The sequence below is a fragment of the Sceloporus occidentalis genome, unplaced genomic scaffold (genome assembly GCF_023333645.1).
Source record: "Sceloporus occidentalis isolate IW3139 unplaced genomic scaffold, rSceOcc1.0.p SCAF_257, whole genome shotgun sequence".
Lineage (NCBI taxonomy): Eukaryota > Metazoa > Chordata > Lepidosauria > Squamata > Phrynosomatidae > Sceloporus > Sceloporus occidentalis.
Genome location: NW_028317237.1, coordinates 922,393 through 935,459, shown reverse-complemented (window position 1 = coordinate 935,459; position 13,067 = coordinate 922,393). Strand labels below are relative to the sequence as shown.

The window sequence follows — 13,067 nt, the reverse complement described above, 5'->3', positions numbered from 1 at the left end:
TTGACTGTTGCGAAGAGATTCTCTTCCCGCTCTATTTATTTATTTACTCATTTATTTATTTACCATATATTTACTGACCTAGTGGAATTTAACCTATCAAATGTGTAGATCTCCTCTGTCATAATGGCATACAAAAGGGGCACGGAAGGCAAACAAAGCTTCAAAAAAAAATAAAAAAAGCATGTATATATATATATATATATATATATATATATATATGAATTTGACTGATACAATCAAGGTGGTAATTTTACATTATCAATTTCTTGGATGAATATGTTATGAATTCAATGACACAAGGTGCGAATTGGATGGTATTATGCTTGGATGGGCAGTTATGCTTAATGGGGTGTTTAGGGTTAATTTAGAGGCAGTTATGGTTGATGGGGTTTTAAGGGTTAATTTAGGGGCAGTTATGCTTAATGGGGCGTTTAAGGTTAATTTTAGGGGAAGTCATGGTTGATGGGGTGTTATGGGTTAATTTAATTAATTTAATAAAGTTAACTTAAAGTGCAGTTAGAGGTAAAGGGGAATATAAATCCTGGGGGCAGTGATTATTAATATATTTATTTATAAAAGTATGGTGATATTCTCTGAATGATTCGAATCTCTGTAAGATTCGGATCCCTGTAAGATCCGGATCCTTGTAAGATTCAAATCATTGAATCATATGAATCATATGAATCACTTGAATCATATGAATCATTTGAATAATTTGAATCATATGAATCATTGGAATCTTTGAACGACTCTATGAGTCATCGTTCCTCTGTGAATTAATGAGCTGTAATCTGATCCCAGAGTCTGTGTCTGAGTGCTCTGCAGATGACTCGCTCTAGGATCAGGTTACAACTGCATGATTCACAGACTGAACTGCTACAAATGAATCATTCAGTCTACTGAACCGATTCATCCGGATCACTAAAAAGATTCGGATCAAATGAACGATTTGTTCATGATCCGGACATCACTACAGAGCATAGGGAAATCCAGGAATGGATTTCTGCAAAGGGAGAACTATAGAAAGGACTAGGGAAACTGTAGCAAGACAAGGAAACTAAAGACATGCAGCTCCGCAGCCCAGATGGGGCCTGACATAACAGGACAGAGCATAGGGAAATCCAGGATTGGATTTCTGCAAAGGGAGAACTATAGCGAGGACTAGGGAAACTGTAGCAAGAGAAGGAAACTAAAGACATGCAGCTCCGCAGCCCAGATGGGGCCTGACATAACAGGACAGAGCATAGGGAAATCCAGGATTGGATTTCTGCAAAGGGAGAACTATAGCGAGGACTAGGAAAACTGTAGCAAGAGAAGGAAACTAAAGACATGCAGCTCCGCAGCCCAGATGAGGCCTGACAGCAGGATATGCAATGGATTTTAAGGAAAAAAGAAGCTTTAAAACAAGATTATGTGTTCCATTGGCCAGAAAAATAAATACCTATTGGAGTTCATAATTACCCTGCATCTAGAAGGGATTTGGAATACAAATCTATCTAGACTAATTACTCAAAGAACCAGTTTAAAGGACGGGATAAATTATTTGTTTCCTGGATGGGTCACATGAACAGAAGTCTTATGTGGTTACTAAATGTCTTTACTACTTCAGGATGATCCCCTTGAGCGTGTCAGATCAATGGATAAGACAATATCAGGTCCTAGTAGGAAAATTTATTTAGGCAGGAAAGAAACCGAGAATTGCTAAATCTCATTTATATGGAAGGATATTTAAGGGAGGAATGGGGCTACCTGATTTGAATAGATACCACAAAGCAAGCTTCATATTCCACACGCATTTCAATTGACAACATCTGAAGAGAAGGACTGGTACATTTTGGAACAGAAGATGTTAAATACCACTAATTTGGACCTAACTATGTGGAAAAATCATCAAGACATTTATAATTTACTGAAACCAACAAAGTCCACGATATTGAAGCATATACTGGGTTTTTGGATAAATTTAAAAAGGCACTTAGACTCTCATCCTTCTATAATGGTAGACAACAATAAAAGATTCAACAAATAATGGAAGAACAAGAATTTGTCAGGAATGACAACTTCCTATTAATTAGAATCACACATTATATTAAGTCTAAATTGTACAACTGTCCAGGTATAGCTGAAATGTTAGAAATAATCTTTGATTCTAAATCCAATAAAAAAAGTGAATAAATATACAATAATATACAAATATATACAAATATACAAATACAACTCTAAAAGTCTGGGATGCTGGCAGACAGAAATGCCCCTCCTCGGACATGAGATCAATAACAAACATACCTTTCCAATCATTAAAGTGGTTTATGAGACAAGGATCCATTGAAAAATGGGCTCAATTTAACATTAGGCACATCTCTTACCTAATGACAGGAAGTAAACTGCTCTCTTTCAATGCACTTTGTCAGAAGTTTGGTATGCCGGAATCGGATATCCAAGTATACAACAACAACATTAAGGCACACCTCCATAAATTCCCTTCAGCCACAAGTTCTCTTCCACAATTATTATGGAACATTATTGAGCTGTCCTCAGATCTTCTGGACAAGGTTTCCACAAAAACAGTTTATGACTTATTCGATGAGGATATATCCATATGCCCTCTAGAGTATAGGAAGAAATGGGAGAAAGAATTAGACTTGACTATTACACAAAAAAAGTGGTCTAGAGCTCTAGACCAATTCAAACTAGCCACAAAATGTATAGCGCATAAGGAACAATTTATCAAACTGACATCAAGGTGGTTGTAAGGCACCTACCTTGAACAGCTCCCGACCTTCCTCTTTTCTCCCCCGGCAGAAACGCCGGCACCGCAGACTGGAATACGAAGCGGCCGCTCGCGCACGCGGCCGCTTCATGAATATTTATGAGGCTGACCGCCGGCTGGATTCCGCTGCGTCACTATGGCGACGCAGGACGCGTTCACGTCCCAGACGTCGGGGAATGCCCCCCCGGGCTATTTAAACCTCTCACACAGTATCCTCAGTGCTCAGTTATACTGATTCTCTCCGTATATCGTGAGCTCCTCCTGTATTTCATTAATTACCTTATCCTTGTCCTCCCGGTATCCGACCCTGGTCTGCTAAACGGCTTCCCGTGTTTTCTCTGGTATCCTGACTCTGGCTCTCCCTGCTACGTTGTGTTCTTCTGGCATCCTGACCCCGGCTATCCAACCGACTACGTGTACCTCTGGCATCCTGACTTTGGCTATCCATACCGACTACGTGTACCTCTGGCGTCCTGACCCTGGTCTGCTTAACGGCTTCTCTCTGACCACTCGTGCTTACAGTTACACTACCAAGTGCCCTGTTACCCTCACCAGGCTCCTTGCGTGTGTTCTGTTTTTGAGCAAGTGTGTTCCAGTCCTGCATATCGGATTCCTCCTGGTAAGACGAACCTTACAGTGGTATTATGCTCCCACACGACTCCACACAATCTATCAGAGCTGTTCCCCCAAGTGTTGGAGGAAATGCGGAGGCAAGGGATCTCTCAAACACATCTTTTGAGAATGCCCAAAACTATATAAGCTACGAAAAGATCTCAATATGCTTTTACATCTCCTATCTCAGGGTAAAGCTAGATGGACACCTGAGTTGTTCCTTTTGAATATTAACCTAGATAAAATTGATAAAGACATCAGAACACCGCTTTGCCATATTGCCATAGCAACTATATCCAGCATTGCCAAGTATTGGAAGTCTGAGACTGTCCCTTCTATATCAGAAATCATTAATACAAATCTATGACACAAATCTATGAAGAAACATTTGCCTGGCAAAGTGGCAACAGTCATAAATGTGTGCAATCATGGCAACATTGGTTACTGCACTACCCTAAACAAAAATAATGACATTGGATAGCCTATGACACACATAATTACAATCTTATGGACAAATGTCATATTGTCGGGATGCTGCCAGGGGCGGGAGGAGGAGATGACGGACGGACTATGAGGGCCATACCTTCCCTTCTACAAAAAAAACAAAAACATAACACCCGACTCTGACTTCTCAAGAGGAAACATTTAATTCTATCTTGAAAGGATGTCAAAACAGGCTAAATTTATCTTGCAATTAAAGGCGAGTTTATATACATAAAGTGTCTTATAAATAAGATAAATAAGTAGAAGTATTAACCAATAGTTTAATTACTTGCAAAACATATGTTTATTGTAAACGCAACACTCAAAGCTGTAAACAATATAACATGTTAACATGATAACTACATCAATGTTATGTTTCCTGTTATATCGCATTGATATATGTTGTTAATTTGTATATCTACAAAATAAAAAAGTCCAGTCCGGCCTCTTTATCTCCTTCGACGCCGAAAAGGTGTTCGACACGCCCCACTGGCGGTTCTTGACGCGCGTTCTTCATATATTTAATTTCCCCCCTCCATTTATACAGGCGATCCTGGCACTCTACACGTCTCCCACAGCTTGCATATCGATTATGGGTTTCCTCTCCTCCCCGTTCCCCATCACTAACGGCACACGTCAGGGTTGCCCCTTATCCCCCTTACTATACACGCTTGCACTTGAACCATTAGCGGCCAACATACGTTCGGATCCCCTAATATCTGGATTCGCAAGCTCGGGTTATTCACGGATGACATTCTGGCATCTGTCACTTCCCTGGAACGCTCCCTTCCCGCCCTCTTCTCCCAATTCTCCCGCTATTCCAAGGTCTCCTATCACACCATCAACATATCCATCTGGACCCGGGTTGCAAGGCCCGTCTATCCCCCGCTTACAAGTTCGTGTGGAGGTCTTCCTACCTCTCCTATCTGGGCATTCGACTGCCCAAATCACCACGCGACCTGAACGCCCTTAATATAGTGAGGTTTTGAACTCTCTTGGCTGGGCAGGGTGAATGCCTTGAAAATGACAGCTCTCCCTAAATTGCTATATGTGTTTCAGACGATTCCAGTTAAACCCCCTCGAGGTCTCTTACACTCTATTCAAAAATTCTTTGTTTCTTTCACGTGTGTCAGAAGTAGATCCAGAGTAGCGAACCGTACCTGCTTTGTGCCTCGTTTACAGGGTGGCCTGGGTGTCCCCCACACAGAATCCTACCACGAAGCTTGCATACTAGCGCAGACACTCCCGTTTCTCTCGCCCCCCCCGCCCCCCGACTTGGACGTCTCAGGAAAATAGCGTTATTTCCCTTCTCACGATTGACCAACTTTTGTGGCTACGCCGCAATAAGCGCCCACGCCTCCCACCCCTGCCCCCGACGACTAGGCACGCCATTGACACATGGGATAGGGCAGCAAAGCGTTTTCCCTCCCTACACCGTCTTACTCGCATCACCCCTTTACGGATTCTGGAATTACTCATTCTGGATCTAACAATCTCCCATTGGGTTGGCCCTGGCCTCTACATGTTAGGCGACCTTTTTACGGGGTGTTGTTCCCCTTTTCACATCTCATTTCCACGCATGACATTCCATGACATGATTTTTTTAGATACCTCCAAATCCGCCATCTGCTCGGCTCGCTGCCCTCTCCCGTGTGTCACTCCTCCCCGTTCCTCCACCAACTGACTGCCCTATGTGAGTCGGCGCCCAGGTTCCAGGGAGTTATTTCCATCTGGTACTCGCTGTTGATTGCCTGCTTCTCCGCCCGCAAACTGCCTCATATGCTTGCCTGGGAAAGGGAGCTGCACACAGAGTTTCCATTGGAATCCTGGTTGGAGGCGGAGGAGGCGATGCGGGGGGTCATCCACTGCACCAACCATATAGAGCTCCAGAAGAAGCTCAGCTGTCACTGGTATCTCACCCCGGTTCGTCTCTCACACATGTGGCCCAATCAATCTAGACTTTGCTGGAGGGGTTGCGGGCACACAGGCTCCATGCTTCACATATTGTGGAGCTGTCCAGTACTGAAACAGCTTTGGAGGGAAGTATTTGCTCTGTTACGCCGCATTTTTCACTGCCCTTTTGACTTTCTTCCGGAATTAGCCCTGCTCCACATATTCCCCGACCCCATTCCCCACCCGACTCACAAACTCCTCATACATATTCTCTTAGCCACTAAATTGTGCATTGCCAAACGATAGAAGGCGCCTCTCCCTCCTGCCCCCGCTGAAATTGTCTCCACTGTTGAGAGGCACAGGGTCTTGGAGAAAATGTCCCACGACTCTTCTTGCACCACACACTCCAGCCAGGTTCTCTCTGTATACTGCTGACCCTGAGACTCGCGTCTCTCTCTAGTCAACTTGTATTGGGCCCCGACCGCACCCGACCAGTACTCCTTCTACGCTGACCTAGGCTTCGCTCCGCGGTGGAGCCTTTATGTTTTTCCTGCCCACGGGTCATCTCACGGTCTTACCTGGCTAAACGCCTCACGGACACGGCTACATGAAACATCGCTGACATGTTTACTTTTGTTGATTTATATTCATTTTTGTTTTGTTTTTGTGACCATTTGTTATGTACCGTATTGGCTCGGATATAGGCCGCCCCCGTATATAGGCCGCACCCTAAAAGTTTGGTGCTTTTTTAAAGAAAAAGTTTTTTTCTTTAAAAAAGCACCAAAAAAACATGCTGCCACTCTGTCCTCCCTCCCCGAGATATGCTACCACTGTCCTCCCTGCCCGAGATATGCTGCCACTGTCCTCCCTCCCCGAGATATGCTGCCACTGTCCTCCCTCCCCGAGATATGCTGCCACTGTCCTCCCTGCCCGAGATATGCTACCACTGTCCTCCCTGCCCGAGATATGCTACCACTGTCCTCCCTGCCCGAGATATGCTGCCACTGTCCTCCTCCCTGCCCGAGATATGCTACCACTGTCCTCCCTGCCCGAGATATGCTGCCACTGTCCTCCCTGCCCGAGATATGCTGCCACTGTCCTCCCTCCCCGAGATATGCTACCACTGTCCTCCTCACTTACCGGAGCAGACTCCCGGGTGTCTTGCGGGGCCGGCGGGGGACATCTACGCAATACGCGTATACAAGCACCGGAAGTTGTATAAGCGTATTGCGTAGATGTCCCCCGCCGGCCCCGCAAGACACCCGGGAGTCTGCTCCGGTAAGTCGGGGGGGGGGCGTCCAGAGGTAAAACGCATCGTGCGGACGGTCCGCACGATGCACTTAGACAACCTCCCGTGCCGGCACCCCCCCCGTGGGAAGTGCTGGCAGGGGAGGCTGTCTGAGCGTATCGGGGATTAGGATGCAGGTCCCCTGCACCACTGCGGGGGATCTGTATCCAAACCCCGCTGCCTGCCCGGCGCTAGACCCCGAATATAGGCTGCACCCCCACTTTAAAAACTTAAAGTGGGGGAAAAAAGTGCGGCCTATATTCGAGCCAATACGGTATATCTCAAACCAATGTAATATCAACATTGTACATTGTGTTACATTTGCTCACACTGTATTTACGTTATCATTAACAAAAACACAAAATTCGTCGTCGGCCCCGTCTCGCCTGTTCGAGTACTCCGCTGTGGGCTGTTTATATCATCTCCATTCCTCCGTCTGCTCAAACTTTCGCAGACTCCTCAGAGTCTCCTGCCTGCCGTCAAATTCGATGTGTAACGGTTTTCTTTCTTTAAACCATGTCGCTCACATTGCCATAGTACCGTCCTGCGTGACGGATGTTATTTGCCAACTGTGATCTGTTGTCATCTTCCTGTACCACGGCTCCGACGAATAAAAAACTTTTAAATAATAAAAAAAAAATGCTGAGTATGAGGTGCCCTTTTTATGCAATACACAGTGCTGCGTGTTCTTCCCAAAAAATGTAACCTTAGTTTCAGCAGTTCTCAAAACATTTTCCTAGTAGCGTTGTGGAGTGTCAAGGTGCTCTTGTACACCATGCCTGTTTAATGTTTTAACCAGTTTAAATTATTCCTTCAAACTTTTAGCTCTATGGTTTTGGCTGGGCAAACCCATCTAGAAAGAGTAGCCATAGTACTACATCATCTCCATTTATAAACAATTTGTTTGTGAACTGATGGATATGTTAACTCTTTGAGATTACTTTATAAACCTTTCCAGCTTTTTGAAAATCCGCAATTCTTAATTGTAAGTCTTCTGTTCTTTCTTTTCTTGTGAGGCAGGGTTCACATTAGCAGATGCTTCTTGAGAACAGCAAACTGAAAATGTTTGACTGTTTTTTATGTCAAAGTAGCTCTGAAACACACCTCCAATCTCGTTTCATTGATTGGACCTGGACATGTTTGATAACTCCTTGTTGCTATTATTAAAAATTACATTTTATTGCCACTGTATGGGGGTTTAAAGCTATGAGCATTCACATTTACAAATATCTTCTCTTCTTTCTTACACATTTACTTTGTAGATTATTTGACCAAAACAAATTTTTTTAATAACAGTATTAATACTTTCTTAAGCTTATATATAAATTGGGCAGACTAGATGGTCTGATTGGTTCTTATCTGCTGATACAGTCTATGTTTCTATATCCACAAGGTGCACCATGCCCAGTCACAGGTTCAATGCAGGGCTCAATTGCATCATTGGGGTCTAGTGGGAATTTCAGCTATATATTCATGAAGTGCATTCAGTTTTACGAAAAGAACGTACTACATGTCAGGGTCCTTTATCTGTTTAGGGAACAGAGGGTCTCCTCAAGTTGTATCGTAAAAGGTGCATTTTCAGCACACTCATTATAATTAAATTGACTAAAGCATTTCCCTAAAAGTTCCCTATGTATACATATCTATAAATAAAATGTATTTGAAACTCTGTATGTATACTCCTGGGTGATTTCTTAGACTTTATCTAGGTTAGCACCCAGTTGCCCCTCACAGCCCCTCCATGCCTGAACAGAAAGAAAAAAAATCTATGTGGTCTCCCAAATGGTCCAATTAGCACCTCTGGGAAGCAGAATGCTCAATTTGTCTCTGTTTATTTTTCTGGTGGGGGACTGCCACGCCTCAGACCTACTGCCCTAGGCCTATTAACATAAGTATCTTAACATGTATGTATGTATTTATATTACAGAAAGATGATGTCCTTGTATCTCAAACACTTGATATGAAGAAAGAGGATATATTATATAAAATAGAAGATATTCCACCATGGTATCTTTGCATTTTTCTTGGATTACAGGTAATAAATATTTGATATGTTCTTTCAATTGAGAATGGGAAACAATATTCACGATCATAACTTGGAATAATTGGACTGTTCAGAACATAGACCATGATAACAATCAGATGGACCTAATATTGGTCTTTTGTATTTGTAAATGTATTATTAATCAGGTTATTGTAATGAAGTAAGGTTCTCAACAATGCTCTAGCATGGGAAAAATTACCTTTAATTATTAAATCAGTGCAGAATTTAAAAGCAACAACTTCAGACAATGTGACAGGGCAGGGAGACATTGAGAGAGACTGTGAGAGATTGCTTATGTCAGGGGCCATAGGGATTTCTCTGCCTTCTCATGGACATAAGATGCCTACCTGCTCCTGACATACATGTTGCTTATTTCCATTCCTGCAGATGGCAACTAGGTCTGTGGAATGGACAGATGGCAACGGGGTCTGTGGAGCTAACACAAACAAAAGGGGACAATAGCATGGTACAACAATAAGGGTCTGGAACAACAATATTATTATGGGAGACTTTAATCTCCCTGGTGTAGACTGGAAAAAACAAACAGCTGGGTCAACAAGGAGAAGAGACATCATAAATTCCTTACTGTATCTAAAGCAGTGGCAAATATATTAAATGAGAAGAAGCAAGCTTTTAAGAAATATAAACAGACACAAAATGAGGAAGACGGGAGCAAATACAAAGCTAAGCTTAGGGAGGCAAAGACACATAAGTGAGAGAAGAAAACATAACCAGGAATAATTAAACTGAAGACAAATGAAGGGAATTACAGTATGTAAATGAGGATAAAGAGCTAGCCGACTGCTTAAGTAAATACTTCTGTTCTGTTTTTACACAGGAAGATGACAGTGATGGCCCCTTGTTAGCCAAGAGACATGGGGTGACGTGACACAGCTGTGTTTACAGTGGAAGAGGTTCTACTTGAACTCTCCGAAGTAAAACCAGACAAATCAATGGGATCTGTTGGGATACACCCAAAACTATTGAGTTTCAAGGTGTCTTGACAAAACCACTAGCAGATCTATTTAACTAGTTACTAATGACAGAAGTAGTTCCAGAAGACTAGAAGTTGGCAACCGTAGTACCACTGCACAAAAAAGGTAATAGGGGAGCCAACTATAGATCAGTAAGCCTTACATCAGTAGTTGGCAAATTAATGGAAACCAAGCTAAAGGATAGGATTGCTAAATATCTGGAAGTAAATGTTTTTCATGATCAGAAACAGCACGGGTTTACTATAGTCAAACTAATGTAATCTATTTTTTTGACTAGGTTACTAAGATAATAGTAGTTGATATAGCCTATCTAGATTTTAGTAAAGCATTTGACACTGTCCCTCATAGAAGACTTATGAATAAATTCCAGTCTATGGTTATGGATGCCAGAATATTTGAATGAATAAACCAATGGATGAGTGATAGGAGGCAGAAAGTTGTAGTTAATGGTGTATTTTCAGAGGAAGGAGTTCCTCACTAGTAGAGTACCTCAGGGATCATTATTGGGACCTGTACTGTTTAATATTTTTATAAAAAAATATTACAGAAGGTCTTAATGGTATGATATGTCTTTTTGCAGATTATACAAAGGTGTGCAATAGGCTAGATATTCCGGGTGGAACAACTGTAAAATAATGCACTTGGGTGTAAAAATCCCAAGGCAGAATATAGCATTGGTGGCACTATACTGTCAGTAACAACGGAAGAGAGGGACCTAGGTGAAATTATCTCTCATGACTTAAAGGTAAGCAGACAATGCAATAAAGCATCTCAAAAAGCAAGCAGGATGCTGGGTTGCATAGGGAGTAGCAGAAAGAGGGAGGTGATTATGCTACTTTACAGACCTCTGGTCAGGCCTCACCTAAAATATTGTTTACAGTTCTGGAGACCCCATCTCCAGAAGGATATCAACACATTAGAGAGAGTTAAGAGGAGAGCTACAAAAATGGTAAGTGGTTGGCTGGACAGAAATTTTCAGGAAAGGTTAAAGGATCTTAATATGTATAGCTTGGAAGAAATAAGGATCTTAATATGTATAGCTTGGAAGAAACAAGGGAGAGGGGGATGCAATAGAAACATTTAAATATGTAAAGGGATTTAACAAAGTACATGAGAGGAGGAACAATAGGTCATGGTTTAAAACAGATGGTTAGATGTAATGTAAGGAAGTTCTACTTTACGCAGAGGGTAGTCAATAAATAGAGCAGTCTCCCAGCAGCAGTGGTGGATGCTAATCATACCTGGGAACTCTCCGGGTTTGACCCAGAGATTGTTGGGTGAGCGCTGCTCCTCCGGTTCAAGACCCGAATCCTCCAGGTCGTGGAGTCTTGACAGACCCCGCTCCCCGCCAATTTTTTCATTGAAATGGGGGTTTTCCCGCTGCCATCAGCGGGACCGCCCACCAGCATCAGCGGGACTGCCCGCTGACGTCAGTGTGCAGTCCTGGCTGCGTCCCGCAAGGGAAGGCTCCGGGTATCCGGAGACGAGAAGTTCCCAGGTATGATGCTAATACTGTAAGGAAATTAATACCAGCATGGCATATACATAAAGCTTTCCTCACTATAGGACCTGACCAAAGACTGATATGGGTTTAAACCCCTTACATCAGGAAAAATGGGCAGACTATATGGACCGAATGGTTCTTATCTGCCGTCAAATTCTATCTTGCTATGTTGTAAGAGGGTGGTATATAAATGCAACACGTCCTATCAGAAGTGGTAGAGGCTATACAGTGAGAAATTGAGACATGCATTGGATAGGCATAAAGCTATCCCAAATCTAAGAAAAGCCCAAAGACTGATGGGCTGAATTATTTTTGTCAAATTCTGAGTTTCTGTGTTGTAATGTCTTGTTGTTTGAAGAGTTGTACGAGAGAGACAGAAAACAAGATGTAGAGAGAAGACTTTGTTGCATCAGATTTAATTTACAAACCTCACAATTTCATTTGAACCCGAAAAGGTCAGGAAACTATGTTTACTGTCCAAAAACAAAAGATTAATCTAGATTTTGTTTGTTGTAATTCTACTATCTATTAGTAACCTATGCAAGGATGTTCTATGCATTGTTCCAAAACATATTATCTTTTCACTATAGTGAAGGTTTGAAGAACAGTGTAATAGATGCTGGCCTTTTTTTTAGGAAAATTATTGGGACTGCAATTTTACATTGACTTTCAGCGTTTAAAATGTAAAATGTTGTGTTTTTCCCCTTTTTCTCCGTTTGTATGTGTATTAAAAATAACTCACTGTCTAATCTATGTTTAGGTGTTACTTACTTAAAAACTGCAGTAATGCAAACTTGCCTGCCTACTGAGTCTTCAGACAGCCAAGCAGTCCCATACTTACATAAATATTTTTGTCTTTTAATTGGTGCTATTAAAGTGACCCCATCATACATGAATAGTTTGCTCGCACGTAATGTCGGGAGAGACATAGTGGTAGCTTCCTTCCCTTACGAAAAAATTACTGCAGTTTTTCTGAAGTAATACTGCAGTTTTTTGGACATGAAAAAACTGCAATACTGCACTTTTACTGCAGTATTACTGCACATTTACTGCAGTTTTACTGCATTTGTACTTCACTGTACTGCAGTTTTACTGCAGTTATTTTTGTATGGAAGTACAAATGCAATAAAGCTGCGGTACATTGAAGCACAACTGTAGGTTTGCAATATAAAAAAAAGTGTCCTCCTTGCTCCATCCTCCCTTCCTAATCATCCCTCTATTGTCCTGCTCCATGCTGTATCAGTGTTTCTGTATCATTTGTCCTCCCTGCTGTGTCAGACTTCCTACATTATCTGTTTTTCCTGCTGTGTCAGACTACTTAAATCCTATATTATCTGTCCTCCCTGCTCAGTCTTCATCATCATCTGTCCTTCCTGCCTCTTCATTTGTAATGTTATGCTCAGATGATATCTGACACAGCAGTGGGGACAGGTGATACAGGAAGACTGACACAGCATGGAGCAGGGAGGACAGATGAT

The 13,067-nt window shown here is 42.3% G+C and overlaps 1 protein-coding gene across 1 annotated transcript in view; it reads left to right on the top strand.

Annotated features, from left to right (window-relative positions):
• The window catches only part of LOC149275917 (solute carrier family 23 member 1-like), a 155,718-nt gene that overhangs the window by 16,442 nt on the left and 126,209 nt on the right, over positions 1-13,067 (top strand). Inside the window, exon 3 of the mRNA XM_089504144.1 lies at positions 8,974-9,081. Coding sequence (XP_089360270.1) covers positions 8,974-9,081 — 108 coding nt within the window. The remainder of the gene's footprint in view (positions 1-8,973; positions 9,082-13,067) is intronic.